The sequence below is a fragment of the Aplysia californica genome, unplaced genomic scaffold (genome assembly GCF_000002075.1).
Source record: "Aplysia californica isolate F4 #8 unplaced genomic scaffold, AplCal3.0 scaffold00545, whole genome shotgun sequence".
In the NCBI taxonomy this organism is placed as follows: Eukaryota; Metazoa; Mollusca; class Gastropoda; order Aplysiida; family Aplysiidae; genus Aplysia; species Aplysia californica.
The window spans coordinates 57540-80381 of NW_004797815.1; the positions used below are offsets into that span (position 1 = coordinate 57540).

The following is a 22842-nucleotide window of genomic DNA, read 5'->3' on the forward strand; positions in this document are numbered from 1 at the left end:
GGGATGATGTGTTTCTGATTCCTGGTGCTAACCAAAGACGGTGGTGGGGAGGGGTGGTGGGGGTGATGTGTAGCTGTAAAGAGAAAGGTTGAAAGGGGAGAGAATATTATGTGTCACCACACTGAGGAATGAGGCGCTCGTCAATTTTTGGGCATGTGCAGTTATTAGTATCGTCTCAAAGCTTGTTCATTTGTCTTGTTTTTTTCAACGAAGAGAAATTTCCATCTATCTTGAATAGAAATTGAGATATTTGTGATTGAAGCAGGTGAGGCTGTCTGATTTATATCAAGGTTAAAATAAGTAAGAAAATGGCTGCCAAAGTTTGGTAACTTCATTAGCTTGAGAGTTCTTGAAAACTGAAAAATACATATTTTGTGCCTTTCCTCAACATTTTAAAAGGACATGAAAGATTTTGAGCCAAAAAACAAGAATTTGATCAAAATTGTCAAAATGGAGGAAAAATGCCTGTTTCTTCGATTTTATTATTTTGACGAGCACCTGATTTCACAGAGATGCCTCACGTATAGTATATATCGTGTGTACGGTGCGGTTCATCAAACTCAGACTGCTGCACTGTTGAGTCCTTTAATGTGGATATTCTCTCTTAGAATTTGGATGTCGTCCCTTCCGACAGTCCAATCTTTGTGACATTCTTGCTGTGGTGAGCGAGGCGTTCTACTGTCCCCGTCGTTTTAGGCAAGAACAATTCTGAACTTATGCAAACTGAGCCCAAAAATGTGAAATTATGCGATTCTGTTAATTTTGACAAAGAATGATAAGGGAAAATAATCGGAAATTATGCAAAATATGATCAAATTTGGCTAAATTATGCGGGGTGCATAAAACCACGGGGATAGATTCTATAGAGATGACAGTAAGTAAGTAAGTAAGGAAGTTTATTCAGTGTTTAAGGCCATTGGCCCACATCACATCACATAAAACACTCATTTGAATCAATTTGATAAATAAAGTTTCCATAAATGAATATATAATAGAGATGAGAGAAAGGGCTACTGTAAGAAAGCGAAACAAAGGATTGAAGTTGAAGAGTGAGCGTTTGGAGTTCTGGGAGAAACTCTAGTTCACAGACTTGCCTCAGCTTCTAGGAAGCTAGTTCATTAAGTAAGTAATCTGTGTGTAAGTGCTGTATGGATGGTTGGATCTTATGTGTATGGTAATGGTATGCATCAATCAATTTTTGCACTTTTGACATGTCATGACATTTATGATATAATATACTTTTGTGTCATTAAAATGTAAAATGATATTCTACTTTTATATCTGTGTGTCGGAATCGATTTTTTAATTTTTTAATTACTTTTTTTTTTTTTTTTTTTTGGGGGGGGGGGGTGCGGTGGTCCTCACAATACATGTAGACGTCACATGTTTTTGTTGTTGTTTTTTTCCTTTTCCAACTGCATGTCTTTGTCATGCATCTCGCCTGCATGCTGCTGTCATTTGTAAAAATATAGTACAGTACAAGTATATGCAGTTTGAACAATTTACAGGAGAGCTAAAAAAACGGAATGTTGTAACCAAGAAAACATTTGCTTTAACCCTATCCGTACGTCGTGTTTTACTATCATATCCATGTGAAGTGGGGAACTCTGTGCCACCACTTAACCCTATCCGTACGTCGTGTTTTACTATCGTATCCATACGACGTGGGGAACTCTGTGCCACCACTTAACCCTATCCGTACGTCGTGTTTTACTATCATATCCATGTGAAGTGGGGAACTCTGTGCCACCACTTAACCCTATCCGTACGTCATGTTTTACTATCGTATCCATACGACGTGGGGAACTCTGTGCCACCACTTTCTAAAGAGGAAATTTACTCGTTAATCCGATCCGTACGCTTTGCATAGCAGTCTGTCAAAATGATTTTTTGAGAAATACTGAAAGCATCAGAGATCTTTGCACTAGAAGTATTCTAATTTGTGAATAATACACCCCGTGGGGAGGGGGGGGGGGTTTACAAAATGACCCCATGGCTTACAGACAGAGTAAAGATAATTTAAAAATGTATCAAAATTGTATTCTGAAAGATATAGACTTGGGTTGTTAACAAAAAGTTTATTTTATTGGGAGGGGGGGTTGGGGTTGTGTTTTTTTTGGCTCTTCTGTAAAATTGTAAAAACCGCATATTATACATTTAATTATACTGTATTTTTGAAAATGGCTGCAGCATGATGATGGGAGGCCGGAGGGTGCCTCTGGTTGGTTTTATTTCTTCACTATTCTTCTGCTGCTCTAGCATCTGTGTTTGTTGCCATTTAAAAAAAAACTAAAAGTTGCCAAAAGTTGCAACAAAAAAAGGCAAAAGTTGCCATAAAAGTTGCCATTCATTTTCAAGCTTTCTACTCTCTGTACCGACGAAGAGCAATATGTTGATAGAGTTAACTTAATCTAACTTTATCTTAAGCACTAGAATTTCCTGTGCTCTGTTTTAAGCCAAGCATCCAGAATATCATTTGTAGCCACACAGAGTGTAAAATCGTGAAAAAATAAAAGTTTCACAACAGAATGAAATCAAAATGAGAACAGCGCATAAAACAACCACAAAAATGAACAAATAAGAGTGTGTGTGTGTCCACCTTTCGGAAGATTGACCGTTGTAATACTTGTAACCCTCAACGTGTGTAATTCAAGAAAAAAGTACAGGATATTACATATAAATGATGTAATCACACACAAGGGGCCTGCCAGTGTCAGTGTTCTTTTCTTCTTTTTTTTGGTTAGTGTTTTTATGGTGCTTGCAAGTGTATAAGGTCATATGAGCGCGCGGGACACACCAAACATGTTCAGTTAGTAGGACATTTTGAATTTTGCCCCGGTGGCGGTGGAAGCCTACTCTTATAATCGATTTTGGACCAGGGGATCTTAAACGTGCGCAACTTGCACATTGGACCTCCAAGATTTTTCGCCGTTATCCGAGAAGGCTAAGTGTAAATCTTACTTGCCATAAGATCAGGGGTGTGGCTGAAAGACAGCAGTAAGGAGCCAAGGAGTAGCAGTAGAAAGGCTGCAGAAAGAGTCAGGAGCCCAGAGGAGGGGGCAAAGGAGGTGAGGGGGTGGGGGGCAGAAAGTGGAGACGAAAGCAGACAGCAGAACATTGTTAGAGAGCAGGAAGGCATGTGATAGGAGACAATTTTAGAGAGAAAAAAATTTCCGTCGCAATCCGGATTCGAACCCGGGACCTTTGAATGAGAGGCGAACTCCTCTTAGCCACGAGAGCCCCCAGTGTCAGTATTCGGTTTTGGTGGATACAGGCTCTAACATAACACATTTATATCTTTTTTAAAAAAGTAGGAAAAACATCAAATTAAATGACATTACGCTATATAAATATAAACACACACACACACACACACACACACACACACACACACACACACGAACACACATACACACACACACACACGAACACACATACACACGCACACTCTCTCTCTCACACACACACACACACAAACACACGCACCCCCCCACACACACACATATATATATATATAATAGAAAAACAACACCCCAGAACAATAACAAGAAAAAAACCCCCACACCAACAAATGAAAACACAACAAAGAGGGAAAAATAAAAAAGAAACAGCAATAGAAATACATGTAGTATGTAATGTACTCATATTCTTCACACGAAAATAAATCAACGTGGTGTCAAATTGTGAGAAAGAGACGAAGTGAAAATTAACTTTCTTTCTAAAAGTAAGGAGGTTCGGTTTCTTTCTTTTTTGTTTGTTTGTTTATTTCTTTAAATTTAATTATTCCTCGTTTTTTCCCGATTTTTTTATTCCTCGGCGGTGTTTTGTTGTTTTGTTTTATTTTCAAAAATGCAAAAAATCGCGGACCAAGAATGCCAGAAATAGCGGCCGCGACTGAACCAAAAATGCCAAAAAATTTTGGCAATCCCCCCCCCCCCCCAAAAAAAAAAAAAAAACACAAAAAAACAACCTCCACCACCACCACCAATCCAAAAGAAAAATAATAAAATAAAATAAAATAAAACCGAACCTCTTTAATTACAGAGAGATATAAAGTTTATTTTCACTTCAGCTTCACTTCGTCTCTTTCTCACCTTGTTGACACCACGTTGATTTGTTTTTGTTTTTCAAGTGAAGAATACAAGTAGCCTACATTACATACTATTTGTTATTATTATTTATTATTATTACTATTATTATTATTATTATTATTATTGTTATTATTATTATTATTATTATTATTATTATTATTATTATTATTATTATTATTATTATTATTAATGCATATTATATATATATATATTGCTGTTACTCTTTTATTTTCCCATCTTTGAATTTGTCGTGTTTTCATTTATTGTTGAGGTCATCTTTTTCCTTGTTATTGTTCTGATGTGTAATTGTTTTTCTGTTGTGTTTGTGGTGGTAAGTTGGTTGATTTCGGGAAAGTAGTCGAGTACCACAGAATTCTACACTTAGAAGTGTAGAATTCTGTGTCGAGTACCTATTTATTGACATTGAAGAAGGGAACAAGGGACATGGGCAGGCCGAGGCGTGAGCCACGGACTGTGGAAGACACACAGCGTGAGTCGTGAGTCGCAGTCGATGCGCAGAGCAGAGAGTTGTCACCAGTCACTGCAAGTTGGATCGCTACAAGAGGTGGGTGTGCATACTTAAACTACGAGCATGTTTAGTTAAACCACAAGCGTGTATAGTTAAATCACAGGTTTTGTGTGTGTGTGCGCGCGCGCGCGCGCGCGTGTGTGTGTGTGTGTGTGTGTGTGTGTGTGTGTGTGTATGTGTTTATGTAGTGTAATATCATTTAATTCGATGTTGTTCCTATCGTTATTTTTTTTATAAATGTGTTATGTTAGATCGCGTGTGTCCACCAAAACCGAATACTGACACTGGCAGTCCCCTTGTGTGTGATTCCATAATTTACATGTAATATCCTGTACCGATACTTTTTCTTGAATTACGCACGTTTTTTGGGGTTAAAATGACCAATCTTCGGATAGGTGGACACACGTCCTATTTGTTCATTTTTGTGGTTGTTTTATGCGATGTTTTAATTTTGATTTCATTCTGTTGTGAAACTTTTATTTTTCACGTTTTTACACTCTATGTGGCTACAAATGATAATTATTCTGGTTGCTTAAGTGAAAACAGAGCACAAGAAATTCTGGTGCTTTAGATTAAGTTACCCCTATCAACATATTGCTGTATACGTCGTCACTGAGAGTTGAAAGCTTGAAAATTAAGGGCAACTTTTGCCACTTTTGTGGCAACTTTTGGCAACTTTTGGACCCCCCCCCCCCCCCCCCAAAAAAAAAAAGCAACAAACGCAGATGCTAGGATATTTAGAAAAAAAAATGTACAGTTATTTTTTTAGATATATGTTTGTACCAAAGTTTAGAGGTGTTACTGGAAAGTAACATATTATGTGAGGTGTGCTGACAAAATGAGTTACTTCTCACAATCCACAAATGGAGATATATGTACTGGTCAAAAATCGACACTTGGGTCAAATTTGTAGATTTTCTGTTGATGCCATATTCTTTATGTATAACACGCCTTTGATTTTTTCTTGCTAATAAATTGCAAAAACTTCACCCATAAGCGTGATGTATCTATTTCCAAAGGGTTTGAATCTGAGAAGTAACTCATTTTGTCAGCACGTTTCACACATATGAAAAAAAGGAGGAGAGATATGAATGATTGATAGGAATCGGAAAGAGCAAACCACACCAGGGCACTGATGAGATGAGGGAGTGTACAGAATAGAAAGAGGAGAAAAACAACAGATCGTCGTCTGAGGGCTAAAGGTGACTATGTCACATTCCTTGTATTGAGAACAAAAGGATTTTTTTTGTGGGGGCCGGGGGGGGGGGGGGATAAGTGTTTTACAGCGCTCGCAACTGCATATATGAGCGAGTGGGACACTAAACATTTTCAGTTGATACAAAATTTTGAATTTTGCCCGGTGGCGACCGCAGCCAACTCTTATCGATTTTAGACCACCAAGGGATCTTTAGTGTGCGCAACTTGCACACGGGACCTCCTAGATTTTTCGCCCTTGTCCAAGAAGGCTAGGTGTAGATCTTCCCTACAATAATATTAATATCAGGGGTGTGGCTGAAAGACAGCAGTAAGAAGGAGCCAAGGAGTAGCAGTAGAAAGGCTGCAGAAAGAGTCAGGAGCCCAGAGCCCAGAAAAGGGAACAAAGGAGGAGAGGGGGTGGGGGTGGGGGAAGAAAGTGGGGAAAATGGACTTTAAGGCAAGGTATAATAACCTGTTCCCGTGGTTTTATGCACCCCGCATAATTTTGCAAAATTTGACGATTTTTTGCATAATTTCTGATTATTTTCCTTTTTCATTCTTTGTTAAAATTAACAGAATCGCATAATTTCACATTTTTGGACTCAGTTTGCATAATTTTAGATTTTTTGAGGGGCATAAAACCGCGGGGACAGAATAATAGGCAACTCTTTGACATAGACACAGCAGGAATTGCGACTGTGGCAAAACTTTTGGGTGGATTGCTTTTATATTTTCAGACAATGCAATATTGCTTGAATGCATCCATTGTGCTTTTTTATTGTTGCCGTTTTTGGTATTTTGGCCAACCTGGACATGGTCACTTCTGGTTCTCAGCCCTTGACAGGAAAAAAAAATTCCTTCAGCGTAGGGTGTGTTTATCTTTAGTTTTAGTCAGAGTTTTACGGCACTTGCAACACAATAAGGTCATATAGATCTAAGTGCCGAAGATTAGAGGAGTTACAAGAGAGTAACAAACACAAAAAAGAAGGAGGAGAGATAAAAACGACAGACGTTTGATAGGAAAGAAGGAGCAAACCGCCAACCACCCACTTTTAGTAAGGTTTTACGACGCTCGCAACTGCATAAGTTCATATGAGCACCAAGGGGTGGATGTCAACAGAGAAGTCCAAATGGGGAATCAGGCTTACTCTGCTCACCTCTCTAGCCTCAACAGCACAAAGTCTGCTTCGACCGCCAAGGCACCCCGGAAACAGCAGTTCACAAGAGAGTGACAAACATACTGTCATACAAAAGAAGTAGAGGAAAATGACGATAGTAAGGATGAGGAAAGAAAAAGCAGCAGTTCACCCTGTGTTGTTCCGGCACAGTATGAGCATGACATTGATGAATCAGCCAATTTACAATTCTACGGTGCATGAACGAGAAATGTCCCCCCTTTGGGAATGGCCTAAAGACACTTCAGTCAGTGGCAAGGCTGAGAGGGATACAGCATCCCAGCCGAAAGACCAAGAAACTCAATACACATTTCTCGCACCCTCAAGAATCGAACTTGGGTCTCCTGCATGTGATAGCAAAAGACCTAACCGCTAAACCACAAGACGCCAGTCCACGAAATCAGGAGTCATGAGTAGGAACTAAAATTTTACACTAGACAAAAGAGTTACTCAGGTCACACTAATTCCGACTCAGTGCTGAGAAAGGGACAAAATGGCTACAACAAATGGAGTCATGACACAAGTTTTTTATTTTCATCATCAAACGTTTAATAATTTAAACTGCAAAGTCACGACATAAATAACAATATTCACTGCGTTCTCATTTCTCTTGATCGCCAGAACATCATAGGAGGGGATGCTATTCATTTTTGTACATTGCATACAAATTGATGTATATATTTCTAAAAAACAACCCCCCCCCCCAAAAAAAAACAACAACACAAAAACCCCCCCAAAAAACAAAAAACAAAAAAACAAAACAAAAAACCCCCCCAAAACAGGTACATGTATGTGTATAAAATAATGGAAGACAATTCAGTGGGTGCAAAAAGCATAAGTACAAATCTATACGGTTGAAATCTACGGTGTGTATATTATATCAAGCAGCTCAACTTAAATACCTACGCTGGATTTCACTGTGAAACACACTTGGGAACTCATGCTTGAAAATAAGAGCAAACACAAAAATAGCTGGAGAAATAAATTAATTAAGGTTGTCCTGGTCTGTGTACTGTGGTGGGGGGGGGGGGGGGGGGAGTGTGTTGTGAACATATAATGAATGCCAGTCCTTTCCTAGGCGTTCTAGTTGGTGGGGGGGGGGGGGTGTTGTGAACACATAATGCCAGTCCTTTCCTAGGCGTTCTAGTCGGCCCTGCTATGCCACCAAACTCCGGTAACTTATAAAGATTGAAAGTCCTTGAAAACTGAACATTTACATATTTTGTTCCTTTATTCAATGTTTTTCAGTAAAATTCAGACTGGAATGTGTTTTTTTATACAGACATAAAAGGTGTTGAGCAAAAAAACAAAAATTTGAAAAAAATTGCCAAACTGTGGAAAATTGCTTATTTCTTCGATTTCATTATTTTGACGAGCGCCTGTTTTCTCCACCATGCCTCACATATATATATATAGCCAAAAAACCGAGGGGGAAAAGTGGGTGGTGGTCATTTGCCCTGGTGATTGTCTTGGACAGGTGGCTGTTAGAGCAGACTACATTAACCCTATCAGTTAGGCCGGGCCAATCTGGGCAGTGTGGGATAAAGAAACAGATAGATATAGGGCAGAAAACTAGGAAATTTAAGTACATAAACATAGTGGTAAAAATAAACAGCACACAGTTTACGGCTCACAAAAACTATTAATTATTCAGACTGAGGTTGAGAAAAGCAGAGTCTCTCTCTCTCTCTCTCTCTCTCTATCAATCTATCAATCTATCTATCTATCTATCTATCTATCTATCTATCTATCTATCTATCTATCTATCTATCTACCCCCAAAGAAAAACATTCTTCCACCCTAGTGACCAAAATTCAAATTATCAAAGACTCTGTCTGTCATGGTATGATGATCAGTTCATGAAGCTTCAGATATACAGTATGGCAACGTGAGACGTCACAAAACTACTTTAACTACACATAATAAATGACAGGCTGGTTTTGCAGTATTTCACACAAAGGGGAGTCCTAGTACAAAAATAGCTACTAACATTGCACATCATCTAAAGAAGAACGTCTGATTGCAGTACCCTGCATGTCCTGTCATGAAACTCAGCATCATACTACTACAGTTGAAATTGTCCAAGACAACCACCCGTTCGCAACCTCAGTGCCTTCTTGTCGTATCTCCAATTTTTTAAACAGTGATCTTCTTAAGCTCACTCTTTGTTATGAACAGTTTTCACTGTTATTAAATATGGAGATATGACAAGAAAGCACTGGGATCACGCATTGTTGAGGAGAAAAGTGGTTGTCTTATACGGGTGGATGTCTTGGACAGTGTTTACACTATGTGTCACGACGCGGTGGAATCAGGCGCTCGTCAATTTTTGGACAAGTGGAGTTATTGGTATCATTTTAAAGCATGTTCATTTGTCTTGCTTTTTGTGAAAAAGAATACTCATCTATCATTCATGAATAGAAGTCGTGATATTTGCGATTGAAGGGGGTGGGGGTTTCCTGGTTTCAGAGATAAAATTAGCGAGAAAATGGCCCCCAAAGTTTGGCAACTTCCGATGCTTGAGAGTCCTTAGAAACTGTAACATTTTCGTGTTATAAATCACCATTTTCGGTGAAATTCACACAGAAATGTGTTTTTCTGTCCCCGAGGTTTTATGCACCCCGCATAATTTAGCCAAATTTGATCAAATTTTGCATAACTTTTGATTATTTTCCTTTATACTTTATCATTCTTTGTTAAAAAAAAAACAGAATCGCATAATTTCACGTTTTTGGGCTCAGTTTGCATAATTTCAGAATTTTTCTAGCATAAAACGACTTCGCGAAAAATTACGCCTGATTTCACCACGGTGCCTCACATATTATAAAGAGAAAAAAAGCAAGGAGGAAGTAATGGGAAGTGGTCGTTTGTACAGGTGATTGTTTTGGACAGGTGGCAGTTAAAGCAGGTTCAACTGTAATTTGTTCTCTTAAAACCTTTGATTTTGACATTCAAGTGAAAAAGAGCAGGATCCCCGCTTGTAAAATATATGTGAGTGATAAGAACATAAAGTGACCAAAAATATACAAGTATACTTGGCATCCACGAAGTACAAAAATAGAAAAGAAAAGACAAATCAGTTGTAACGATCCTTGCAGAAATGAACGTAAAGTTGGCCATCTAAAGCACACACTACACTACTAACACATAGTGAGAAACAGATTACAATCAGTTCTATTAATATATTAACCCATTTGTGACATTTCTGGAGCGAAACAGAAGAAATATATGGATTAAGTTAAAGAGGACTTGTGGCTTCTGCTATAGCTAATGAAACCAATTTTGGCAGAGAAAATTTTGCCACATTTGGAGCATTTAAGAACTTCACATTCACTCTTGGATGAGCGCAGCTTGTGGGCTTCTCTCTTGGCTTCATCGTTTCTTAATCGCAAAGCCTCATTAAGAAGTAAATAATCTACTAAACATATTTTCCAATCAATGACAAAATGATAAACAAAGTAAAAAAAAAAAAAAAAGACAAATTTAAAATAAAGCTGATGAAATCACAGCCAGACTGACATAAAAGTAACACATTTCATCAAAACAGAAAGAACACTAGTTGATAGTTTCAGAACTGAGTTTGAACGAAACAAAATTATTCAGCTGAGAGGATTTCAACTTTTTTTTCCCCACTCTGAAAAAAAGCAACAGCAACAGTTTGTTGCCGTGAGCATACTATGTTATTGTCGATGTAATTTGGCTTACCTGCCCATTTACCGTTTAATAAACAAAGGGTTGATCAAAAATTGATTTTACAGCTTGCTCATAAATTGAGAAATGCCAGGTAAATATATACCATATAGATTTAAGTATAATAAGTGATTGTAATGTTATTGTTTGTGTGATCTGACCATTCTTCTAAACCAAGAACCGAGACATGACTCTTTACCAGAGGTAGTTGTCTTTCGTTTCAAAGAGATAACTCATTCTAACACATTCTCACCTTTCAGCTAAAACTAAAGATAAATTACCGGTATCTGAAAATGTTGGTTGAAAAGAAAAAAATAGCAAGGCACTTTAAAAAAATGGTACATGTACTCATGATGTGGCAAGGTATTTGTATTTTTCTCAAGGCATACCCTGACTATGGAAAAAAAAAATTCACGAGAAACAAAAGGAGAATGAAAAGAGGTGCTTGATCAGGCATAGAAAAGTTCATTATATTTGAAGTCATAACTATTGCATCTATTCTTCTTCATGCCCACTCCTCTTGTAGACATCAAAGGCTGTCAACTTAAGGCTCTTCATTGAACACAGCACTTCACTTCTTCTCGATCTCATCACACTTGAAGTCCGATATCTGTCATAAATTGGGCTGTCTTGCTCAGTTCATCTGTCGGCCCGTATAGCTTCTCGGTACTTAACTTATTTCTCCATAATCTGTGGTCAGTTTTCCTAAAGGAGAGCATAGGTTTCCACTTTTCTGTACCAAATATTGTGACAAGACTGGACCAAATTCTAAGAAGCCATAAAAAAATTCCCTGTCAAAAACTGCCCCTGTGGTTTTATGCACCCCACATAATTTAGCAAAATTTGATCATTTTTTGCATAATTTCAGATTATTTCCCTTTATCGTTCTTTGTTAAAATTAACAGAATCGTATCATTTCACATTTTTGGGCTCAGTTTGCATAATTTCAGAATTTTTTTTGGCATAAAACTGTGGGGACAGAAAATACTAAAATGAGGCTCTTGCAATAATTATCATTATTAGAAGTGAGACCTCCCATTAAGGCAATCACTATCACCTTAACTTAACAATAACTCCAAGCTGATTCCCCTTCATGCTTCAAGTGAATATTTGCATATATATATAATACAAAAATAATTTATGGCTCATAATGATATGCATGACGGTAAAAAACTTGACAAGACAAAACAGATGTTTTTGACAATGACAATGACGATCTTTATTCATCTTGCAGGGAGAAATTTGTCTCGGTCGTTTCTATCCGCGGCTGAACAAAAAAGCACATTCAGCCAGAACATGAAACATCAACAGTACAGGGTTCGAACCCTGCTCCTAGCACATGGAGAGCAGGTAGCCTATTAGGACGCAGACTGCTCCTCCAGCAGTCCCGTGTGTGAGGGAATGACGTACTGCTTGTCGCCCGAGTGGCACACCTTCTCTTGGTTGTACGGGCAAACCTTCAGGTGGTCTGTGATAGTCGTGTGGCCCTCCGTGAACCGCCACGATTTGATCGGCTCAAAACTTGTGCTGAATATCCAGCGCTGTGTGAAGATACAGGCAAATGGAACAACCGTGAGTTTTGTTTTGTTACAAAATGCAACTGAATTCAACTAAATTCAAATGTGACCATCTAGAGGCAACAACTAAAGCGCTGTTACTTTACTCAAAACCATAAGAAATATTCTGTTAGCTTCAAATTACCCACACTAAAAAAAGCCTACTCTGAAAAAAATTCACAGCAAGATGATGATCTGTGGCAATTTGTATAGATCTCAAGAAGTCTCTTAACAGGGTGGCACTTTGTACCTTGACACATCAAGATGTTTACAGTAACCATATTTCCACGGCCTTAAGTTCGGGATATCATTTGAGTTGAAGGGAAGCACATGGACTCAACCACACTCTACTGGCATCTGTGATGTAACAGTTGGCTTTCTGCTGCTACCTATATAAAAGAGGTCAGTCTGATTTATACTTGGAGAAAGTTATTTCATCAAAAGTACCTCTGTCATTCTGCGGGGAGTCTGTGTCCCGCTTAGCTCTGGTTGGCACAGACATCCACTCGACTATACACTTCTACAATCTGTCCCCGTCGTTTTATGCAAGAAAAATTCTGAACTTATGCAAACTGAGCCTAAATATTATATGAAATTATGTGATTCTGTTAATTTTAACAAAGAATGATAAAGGAAAATAATCAGAAATTATGCAAAATATGATCAAATTTGGCTAAATTATGCGGGGTGCATAAAACCACGGGGACAGATTATAAAAGGAAATTTTTTAAAAAAGACACCTCACCCCCCTCCTCCCCTCTCACCTTATTGACCACCTTCCACAGAGCGCCAGTTCCCGGTCGCTGCTTCCCCCAGGTCAACAGCACGATGCCGTGCTCGTCCAACAGTGTGCAGCACACCTCGCGCAGCAAGTGGCACGTCAACGACAGGTTACACAGGCTGAAGCTGTCCAGTTTTTTGGCTGGAGCACCAAAAAAGTTAATAGTAATAATTTTAAAAAAAATAATAATGAAAATAATTTTAATAATAATAATGATAATAATAATGATAATAAAAATTCTATTACTAACACTGCTACTACTACTACAAATAAAAATGATGATACTACTACTACTATTGCTGCTGCTGCTGCTGCTGCTGCTGCTACTACTATTGTTTTTACTCCTACTACTATTACTACTACTACTACTACTAAAAATAATAAATGGCATTTGTATAGCCAATATCTCGGTTCAACAGCAAGCTCTATACACTTTACTATATCTTATAAATATAACCTCTGCAGTCCCAAGAGCCTCAAAAATATTCTCGGCTTCCTGGAAAGCATACAGTGTAAGCACTCAAACACAAACATGTATACAAACAAGATCTTTCATTGCCTATAGCTGGGTACCCATTGCCACAAAGATTCGGCATCAACACAGAAATACACTCATTACATCCATGCACAGTTATACACATATATACACATACACAATCATGCACAACTCATTCACACTGTAAGCGTATCCATGGAAACAATATCAACTACCTGTCCATGTCGTTTTAAGCAAGAAAAATTATGAAATTATGCAAACTGAGCCCAAAAACATGAAATTATGCAATTCTATTAAATTTAACAAAGAAAGATAAAGGAAAATAATTAGGAATTTTTATGCAAAAAATTATCAAATTTTGCTAAATTACGCGGGGTGCATAAAACCACGGGGACAGAATTACACCTACCTATAACCTGCAACAGTTCAAAGGGCAGTCCCGTCAGCGAGTGACGCTGCGTCTCCTCCTCTTCCTCCACGTCGTACTCAAACAAAACCTTCGAGTCCCAGTTGTAGGCCGTGTAGATGGAGGGCCGAACGCTCAGACATCGCTGGTCAGCCGAGTGACCGGCCTCCGTGTTATCTCCCGACGCCTGGGAGTCGACGCCAGTCCCAGCGTGTCCTGGATTATCTACGTGGCTATCGCTGAGGTGGGTTTCTCTAATCAAACCGTCAGGCAATGAGTTTATATCACAGACGTTTGGTTTATGTAGTTTTTGCTCTTTGTTTTGTGAATCTTTCTCTAGATTTCTGTCGAAATCCCTATCAAAATTGGCCAAGTCACATATACTGGGTCCACTCGTAGACGGTACATCAGAATTCTTCACCCCTTCATCGTTCTTCTCTTCAGCACTCGATGACGCCTCACACGGATCACAACTCGACGACCTCTCGGCGCTTGACCTGCTATTTTTACACGCTGGTAAAACACCGCCGTCAGCAGCAGCAGTGGCAGGAACTGGCTGGGCGTTGCTACGGAGACCAAAGCTTTCCTGCAGCCAGGAGTGGTAGAGAGTTGTGTTTGGCTGGGCCGGAGCCATGCGGTGGAAGGAGAAGTTACAGCCCAGGTAGGCCAGTGGACATCTTTGTTCCAGCCAGCCGCAGAAACCCTGGTGGATCTCCTGATGGACGTTCTGGGGATAGAAAGAAAAACTTTGCTTGTATTTTTGGGGTTTTTTTTCACACTTAGCTGTCGCAGGCAGAAGATCCTAGTTTGTTTCCCGCATCGGGAAAATTTTTGTCGAGTTTCTTGGTCTTTCCTGCAGGGATGTTGTTGTATCCTTCTCTGTCAGCCCTTTTTGACCCAACAGGCAGGGTCAGAGTCGAAACCCTCCTCGCTCAACTGGGTCTATAACAACAAGATAACAACACTAATCTTCCTCATAGCATTTCCTTTTCTCATCTAGCTTTATCTCTCTGGAACTCTCTCTCACAACATTTGAAGAATAAAAAGTCGAAGGCAAAATAAAAAATTCCTATTAGAACATACTTCATATAATGCCATCTTGATAGCGAGTCCTTTTTATCATACCCTTACTCTCGAGGAAACACACACAAAAAAACAAAGAAAAAGCAACTGACCTTGAAATGCCACGGGTACTCATCCCTGCGGAAGTCCTGAGCACAGATGAAGCTGTACATGCTGGCCGGCTTGGGGACGTATTTGTTGATACACTCATGGCCGATGTTTACCCCGAGCATCTTGTGTAGCCGGATGTCTGCGTCCACCCCATCCCCCTCCGCCCCCACGCCACCGCCGCCATCCCCGCTGTTCCCCACCATACCCTGACCTGTCAGCTTGTGCAGCTGCGTGCCTCCCATATCGTGGAGCACCGACCTTGACCTTGAGCTGTGGTCGCTGCAGCGGTCGGAGGAAACACTGCTGCGCACCGAGCGCTCGAGCGACGAACGAGACTGTTGTTGGTCTTTGGGGTCAAAATTGCCCGAAGAAGCTTTATTAACCAACTCCATTTTTTTCTCGGCTGCTTCCCTGACTTCAGCGAGGCTCGGGGGTCCCGTTGACGTCCCTGTCGTAGTTCTCGTTGCTTCATCACCGCTGTGTCCACCTCTGGCTGGATCAGGCGACAGAGACCTGGACAATGACTCAGCGTGATGACCACATCTCTCTTCTCCGTCGCCACCACCATCTTCTTGGGCAGCTGACTCTAACCCAGTCTGAGACAACGAGAGGTTTGAGTTCGACTCGAGTGCGGCCACGACGCTATCGGAGACCTCACGCGTCACTCGGAACAGCCGGCTCCTCATACTTTCTTCCAAACCAGGTCGCGGCTTGGACAGATCCCAGGGAGCCCCCGTCTCATCGTCGGAGAGGGTGTGGGTCGTGTCTTCCGACATGGCTGTCTCGGATTCTGGTGAGGACGCGTGGTGGGGGAAGGGCACGGCGGGGTACTTCATGGTCAGGTGGTTGCGGAGCGTGCGTCGCAGCTTGCGTGGGGCCCTCAGTGAGTCGATGAGCATCCGTTGGTCTCTCATGGCCAGACTGACGTCCAGCTGTCCACAGTCAATGTACGTCTTTGTGGACGGGAGAGACAGACGAACGCCCTGATCCTTGGCGTGCATGGGCCATCTGGGGAGAAAGAAAGACACTTCTTTCTAATCCTCAGCATAAAAACCCACTGAACTGGTGTAGAAATGTAATTGACTCAGTACCATAATAGACGTAGGTAATAAAAATAATAAATACCATATATACAGCCCTCTATCCCGTTAAACAAGCTCTGTGCATTGTACAATGATTTAGAGTAGAAAATACACAGAAACACATTTTAAAAAAACATTCGCTGAAATGAAAAAGAATGGCAGTATTCATTATTTAAAAATGAACACTCAGTAAAAGTAACACTGACAAGAAATAAAAAGAGCTGACTACACCACAGTGCCCTACAGCCACCTGCAGTTTTCATTTAAAGTAATGGGAAAGATGTACAGTGGTCAATGGATCCTTTACTCCTCTGACATCTTTTTCAACCATGCTGTTAAATGACCCCATATTTCTAATTGAGGAAAAACCCATTAAAACAATCAAAAGGTATGCCTACCTAGTGCAGATACCAATGGCAGACAGAAAATAAAGTGAAAGCTTTCAGTCATTTGATTAGGTAAACACAGTGTAGCACGAACAAGTTTTTGTTACCTGCTCCACTCCTCGGGGCAGTATACAACACTGGCAGGGCAAACTGGCAAGTGTGACGCCATCTTCGACCTTTTCAGCGTGTGGGGGCAGCCGTATCCCTTGTTGACACATGGCACTCGCTCTTGCGGGCAGGTCATGGCGTGCTCCAACAACTTACAATCATGACAGCGCCAGCCGCATGACTCGCACGTCGCCATAACACACGTCGTTACGTTATCGGCAAACTGCGTGCAGTTAACTTTTCGGCAGCGGAAACAGTGGCTGTGTTGACCAGGAGGGGTCTCTTCTTCCTGTACCATCCTGAGATGATCAAAACGACAAAATTACGACCTGAAGTCATTGTTTGTTTATTTGAGAAAACCAGAGGACATATATACCATACCCACAGCAACAGCTATCAAATGTTGGGAAATAGGAAGACAGGCATACAGAAAGCAATTTATAATAATAAGAATTAGTAAAAAACAGAAATAAGGATGACCAAAGGTGCTCCACACCCATCCAAAAAGTGAAATAAAATAAAAATGTAACCATGGACACTTGAAACAATGACCAAAAAGAGATTTTATTACATGTATCATGGCATAACCTGAGAAAGATCACTTGGGATTTTATTTTAATTGAGAAAACTTTTGACTTCAGAACCAGGGTTAAAAAATATATCACACTATCACACAAACCTTAAAATAATTTTGCAACATCTGCTTGTAATATAAGGTGTATTAAGTGGTCTTCATTATACTATGAAATACTTTTTCTTTAAAGTATACAATGTGATTCAGGCAGAGACACTCTGAACTTAGTTTTATACAGACTAAAAGATGTAAGAAACTCTACTTCAGAAAATAAGCATAAAAATTACTTTACTTAGGAGTAAACTAGACTCCAGGCCTTACTTTTTTCTTTGAGTAAAGCCTGAGACAATCATTATGGCTCACTCTCCTAGCTTTGCGTCCTCCAAAAGACTCCCTAAAGTATGATAAACGGGACAGTCTGAATCTGAAAATGTAAAAAAAACAAATGAAGACAATCTTCTGAATGAGAAAGAGCAAACATTATTCACATAAAGGGGAGGGATATGGGGGAGGGAAATTGAGTTTGATAAAAGCTCCTCTCATGTCCTCAAACCCTACCCCTCAATTCCTGTATTGGGTGGGTCATGGATAGCTTTCCCCCACATTGTAACAACTGCAATATTGACATTGACATTGACGATTTAGTTGTTTGAGGCTCTAAGTAGAGCCTGTTCAACTATCTGGTAATGAATGACTAACTATAATGCATGGCGTGCATGCAATATATTATAATACAGTATAACAACACGGACAGGTCAAACACAGAAGACTGGAAATCACGCTTCCGTCAAACTGTGCCTGCTGTCCCGGTTTTTTTTCTTCCTCTCCTTCTTTATCTTTGTAAGATATCCCTCTAACTACGGATCCCTGGAGCCACCGAGGCCAGTTCCGCCGAATTCGAGCTGTCCGTGCTTTATTGTATGAAAAATGTTATAATTTGAATTCAAGAACCTTGTACCCCTTTCCTTGTTTTTTTGGTTATGTTTTAAATGGCTCTCCAAACTGCATATATATAATATAAGGTCATATGAGCGTGCGGAACACATTATCAACATTTTTCAGTTTGGTAGGAATTAAATTTGAATTTTTCACAGGAAACAACGAACCCCACTCTTAACGATTTTAGGACGACTGAGGGATCTTTAACGTACGCAACTAGCACACGGGACCTCCGCGATATTTTTCACCCTTATCTGAAAAGGCGAGGTGATAATACCCACCTTAAGATAAGGGGTGTGGCTGAAAGACAGACAGCAGCAAGAAGGGGCCAAGGAGTAGTAGTGGAAGAAAGGCTGCAGAAAGAGTTGCAGCCCAGAGGAGGGGCAAAAGGGAGGGAAGAAAGTGGAGAAAAAAGAAAACGACTGAACATGATTAGAGAGCAGGAAAATAGAGTCTAGTTGAAAGGAGAAAATTTTAGACAGTAAATAAGAAGAAAATTTTCTGTTCCGGGACAGATTGAACCAGAGGCGAACACCGTCTCTAGACCATGAGATATTGTTTTCTTGAACTGTACAGAGGTGTACTTGGTCAGTTGTTCCCTGGGAAACGTTTCTTTGAATAACACTTTTTGCTGTGTCATTTTTTCTTTCACATTTCACACTGTCCAGTTGTCCCTGGGTAAAACATTGTTACAGTTAGATTTCTAGTTCTGCCACACCCCACAATATTCACCATAACTGATGTCAATGGAAAATAATGCATCATAAAACAAAACAGGATACTCAACTCGATAACGAACTTCGTGGCTTTGTTTGAACAACACAGAGATAGACCATCTTTTGAAAGCCAATTCGTGAGTAAGCAAGGCGAGGGGCAAGGGCGTTGACCATGTTTCTATTCTTGATTGTAATTATTATGGGCCTAGGTGTGATCTAAAGATAAGAAACCAGTAGGAAAAGCGTACACATAGCATTCTTTCAATGCCAAATCATATTAACGTTAAAAATACTTGCCTGTGTTAAACTTTCATCAGGCTAGGAAGTGAACTGATATTGGTCCCGGTTCTGCTAGATTCTAGACTTCAGCTGTTCACTTCGCTACAGGCGGAAGCAGAGTTGACAAACTTTCCAAATAGAGAACTCTTCATTGTTTGGAAAACACATTCATCCACCTTTCATTGTAAGTATCGAGTACTCTATTCATAGGCCTAGAGTACGAATAAACTCATTGTTTTGTTTACAGTTTGTGGGGCGTGTGAAGTCTGACATGTGCGATGGCCGTACAAGTTCCTTCTTGAGCAACACAAATCTTTTCTTTAGTTAGTGGGCGATTATTTCTACCGAGGAGATCTTGTGATTGTGACAATTCTAAGTAATTTGACCCGTCTCTCTGTCTCTAACTGGAACGATCTGGACGAGCGTCTTCCTGAAATCGGCATCTGTGTATTGTGTTTGTTGTTCATTCAATCAGGTCAGGTCGCAGCGAGTTTGTTTGTTGTGTTATTATTGTTCGAGGTGTAGATCTAGACTGAGAATCCAGGCGTATTTGTGCACAGACTGCGGACTAGACAAGATCTAAACCTACTAAAATATTTGATAACTTCAAAATTGACGAGGCCTGCTCGAAACACGCACAGTCCAGGAGGCATGGTGAGTTCCTATTTCCTGAATCAAATTAATAATCGTATTGTTTGAGTGAGTTACCATGGCAACTGCTGACTGCTTTTTGACGAGAATCATCATGCTGTTAATGCAGCCTGCTTTCTTTGACTTTTTTTTTTTTCCTTTTTCAATGAGGACATAATGTGGGCCGAAATTACCAGTTATGGGCACTAAACAATGTCAATCAATAGACCTAGATCTAGATATCTAGATCTAAATCTAGATCTAGATTCTAGATATAATCTATGTCTGTCTGCTACTCTAGATTATCAAGTAGAATCTAGTAGATCTTGATATCTAGATCTAGGCCTACTAGATCTAGATCTAGCTCCATTGTGTCTAAAGTGGGAAACTTACATTTCAGTGCCTGCTACTATAATTTTACAGAGCTAGATCTAGATCTACATATTTTTTCAGTTATTAATCTTATTTCAGTCACTTTTTCTTTTGAGCTTCAGATAGAGTCGAAAGTGAAAGAAGGGCATACTTGCCCAGTTTTTATACCTAATTAATTTATTCCTCTGCTCTGCTCATGACTTAAAGTACTTGTTTAGATTAGATCTAGATCTAGATCTAGTTGTTTTTGTGTGTGCGATACAATAAAATATAAGACAGATCGAAGACAAAATTCTTGTTATTGCTGAAACTTTTCTTATAACATCTAAGCTTGACAAATAATAGAAATGAATGCATTCATTAAACAACAGAAATTATTAGAGTAAATTGGACAACACAATGTCATAATGTACAATATTATCTCTTTGTTTAGCCATGTCTCTACTATTTAATATTCTCTTTCTTTTGCTTTCTCTCCCCCCCTCTCTTTCTCTCTCCCCCACCCCCTTCTCTCTCTTTTTCTCTCTCTCCCCCCCCCTCTCTCTCTCTCTCTCTCTCTCTCTCTCTCTCTCTCTCTCTCTCTCTCTCTCTCTCTCTCTCTCTCTCTCTCTCTCTCTCTCTCTCTCTCTCTCTCTCTCTCTCTCCCTCTCTCTCTTTCTCTCTCTCTCCCCCCCCCCTTCTCTCTCTCTCTCTCTCTCTCTCTCTCTCTCTCTCTCTCTCTCTCTCTCTCTCTCTCTCTCTTTCTTTTTTTCTCTCTTTTTCTCTTTCTTTCTCTCTCTCTTTTTCTTTCTTTCTCTCCCTATCTGTATCATTCTCTTTCTATCGTTCTCTCTCTCTCTCTAGCTCTCTTTCTCTCTAACTCTCACCCCCCTCTCTCTCTTTCATTGACCCACAAGCACACATCTGCATACACACAGAGGAACAAAAGACAGAACATGACAAAATATTTTTTCCACCTACATGAGTTTCTTTCCTAATGGTTCACTCTGTCGTAGTACCGTAACAGGGAACCACAAAAATGAGCATCTCTGCTTTTCTCTCAGCTTGTTTTAAAAATTATTAGTGTTGTTCTTCCTGGGGGTGCTGAATTCACTAATGTACCGTACAAATAATATGAGGGTGTGGTGGCAGAGCCGTTAGTGCGCTCGTCTTTGGTTTGGACACGGATTGTTTTCGCCCCCTCCTGCCCACCCAGCAGTAATGGGTACCTGACTTCGAGTTGGGGAAGTAAAGGCAACGTGGAAAGGAACTGGCCACCCTACCACACTATATTATGCTGAAGGCCCAGGAAGTTGTCTCACTAACAAGGCAATCCCCAATGTCCGGATCGGATGCGGGAACAACTTAACTTCACTTTAACAAAGTATAGTTTGTCCATCATAAACTAATTGATGACCTTTAGCTTCCAAGTAAGAAGAGACCAAGTTATAGATAGACCTTACGAGTTACTGCATGGTATAACATGGTAAAGAGAGCAAAGTTAGGGAAATAGCAACAAGCATGTTTGTGTAATTATCACAAATGACATCATACAGACTTCAACTTCAACATAAGTTAAGGATCACCTTAAGTTAAGGACCACCTTGACAGACAGCCCTGATTTAAAAAAAAAAAAAAAAGACAGCAAGGAATGTTTCAAAATAAATTGCTCTGAAAGTGTTAATGGGTTAACACTGCGTACTGCAAAGCTTCCTTAAGGGGCAAAACCACAACGTGCAGCAAGGAAATCCCTGGGGAATTTTTGTCAAATTTGCAAGTGGTCCTAAGTCCTTTTAACTTATGTTGAAGTCTGTAGCTTGTCACAGATAGTATCATTTAAAAAAAATATTTTCGGGGGGGGGGGGAGGGGTTGGCTCATTACCTTTTCTGTCCATTTAAAAACTAAATTTCTAAGTAGATGTTACAGAAAGATATTGAATTGTGTAAATTTAGTTTCCTAGGACACTCAAGCTTTGGAAGTAACCAAACTTTGGCTGCCATTTTCTTGCTAATCTTACTTCTAACACCAGGCAACACCCACCTCTTTCAATCACAAATATATCTACGTCTATTCAAGATAAGAGAATTTGTTTTTTGGTCAAAAGCATCGCAAATTAATAAGCTTTGATATGATACCAATAACTTCGTATTATGCTCAAAGATTGAGAAACGCCTGATTCCACCGTATGGTGACACACTTTACTATTTTTTCTTCAAATGATGATTCTGCCATGTCGTGACTCACTTTACTATCTTTTCTCCGGAACCGTCTTCCTGTGACAGTCATAGACAGCGATGATTCTGTCATGTTGTGACACACTTTGCTATCTTTTTTCTAGAACCGTCTGCCTGTGACAGCTATAGACAGTGATGATTCAGCCTCAGACTGGGACTCCACTGTGGCTGAGGCCCCTCCACAGTCCCCTCAAGCCAGTGCTCCTGTTGTGGAGACAGAGGGGGAGTATGCAACAGTCACCCCCCGACCCAGGACCAGTCTCCAAGGTAGGCTAGTCCTTATAATAATTATTGTTGAAAGGTATAGTCTTTCTTGTTGTAGGCTAGTCTTTATTGTTTTTGTTGTCAAATAGGCCTACAGTCCAGTCTGCTCTAACTAACAACCATCTGTCCAAGACAATCTCATTTACACATTTACGATGACCGCTTTCCATTCCCCCCCCTCCCC

General features: G+C 40.0%; 2 protein-coding genes across 2 annotated transcripts in view; one reads left to right on the forward strand and one right to left on the reverse strand.

The window, feature by feature from the left end:
- Window positions 1-11873: 11873 nt before the first annotated feature.
- LOC101845949 (F-box only protein 30) lies at window positions 11874-19408 on the reverse strand. Its single transcript, XM_005106601.3, has 7 exons — window positions 19197-19408; window positions 17566-17668; window positions 16670-16969; window positions 15097-16102; window positions 13925-14648; window positions 13003-13160; window positions 11874-12223 (listed from the first exon to the last, which is right to left on the reverse strand). Exons 2-7 carry the CDS (start codon window positions 17595-17597, stop codon window positions 12041-12043), a joined length of 2403 nt encoding a protein of 800 aa, XP_005106658.1. The 5' UTR covers window positions 17598-17668; window positions 19197-19408; the 3' UTR covers window positions 11874-12040.
- Window positions 19409-19432: 24 nt separating this feature from the next.
- The window catches only part of LOC101846160, a gene marked incomplete in the record, with an annotated part of 21762 nt that continues 18352 nt past the window's right edge, over window positions 19433-22842 (forward strand). Inside the window, 2 exon segments of the mRNA XM_013087095.2 lie at window positions 19433-19832; window positions 22499-22661. Of these exon segments, the coding sequence (XP_012942549.2) occupies window positions 19830-19832; window positions 22499-22661 (166 nt within the window).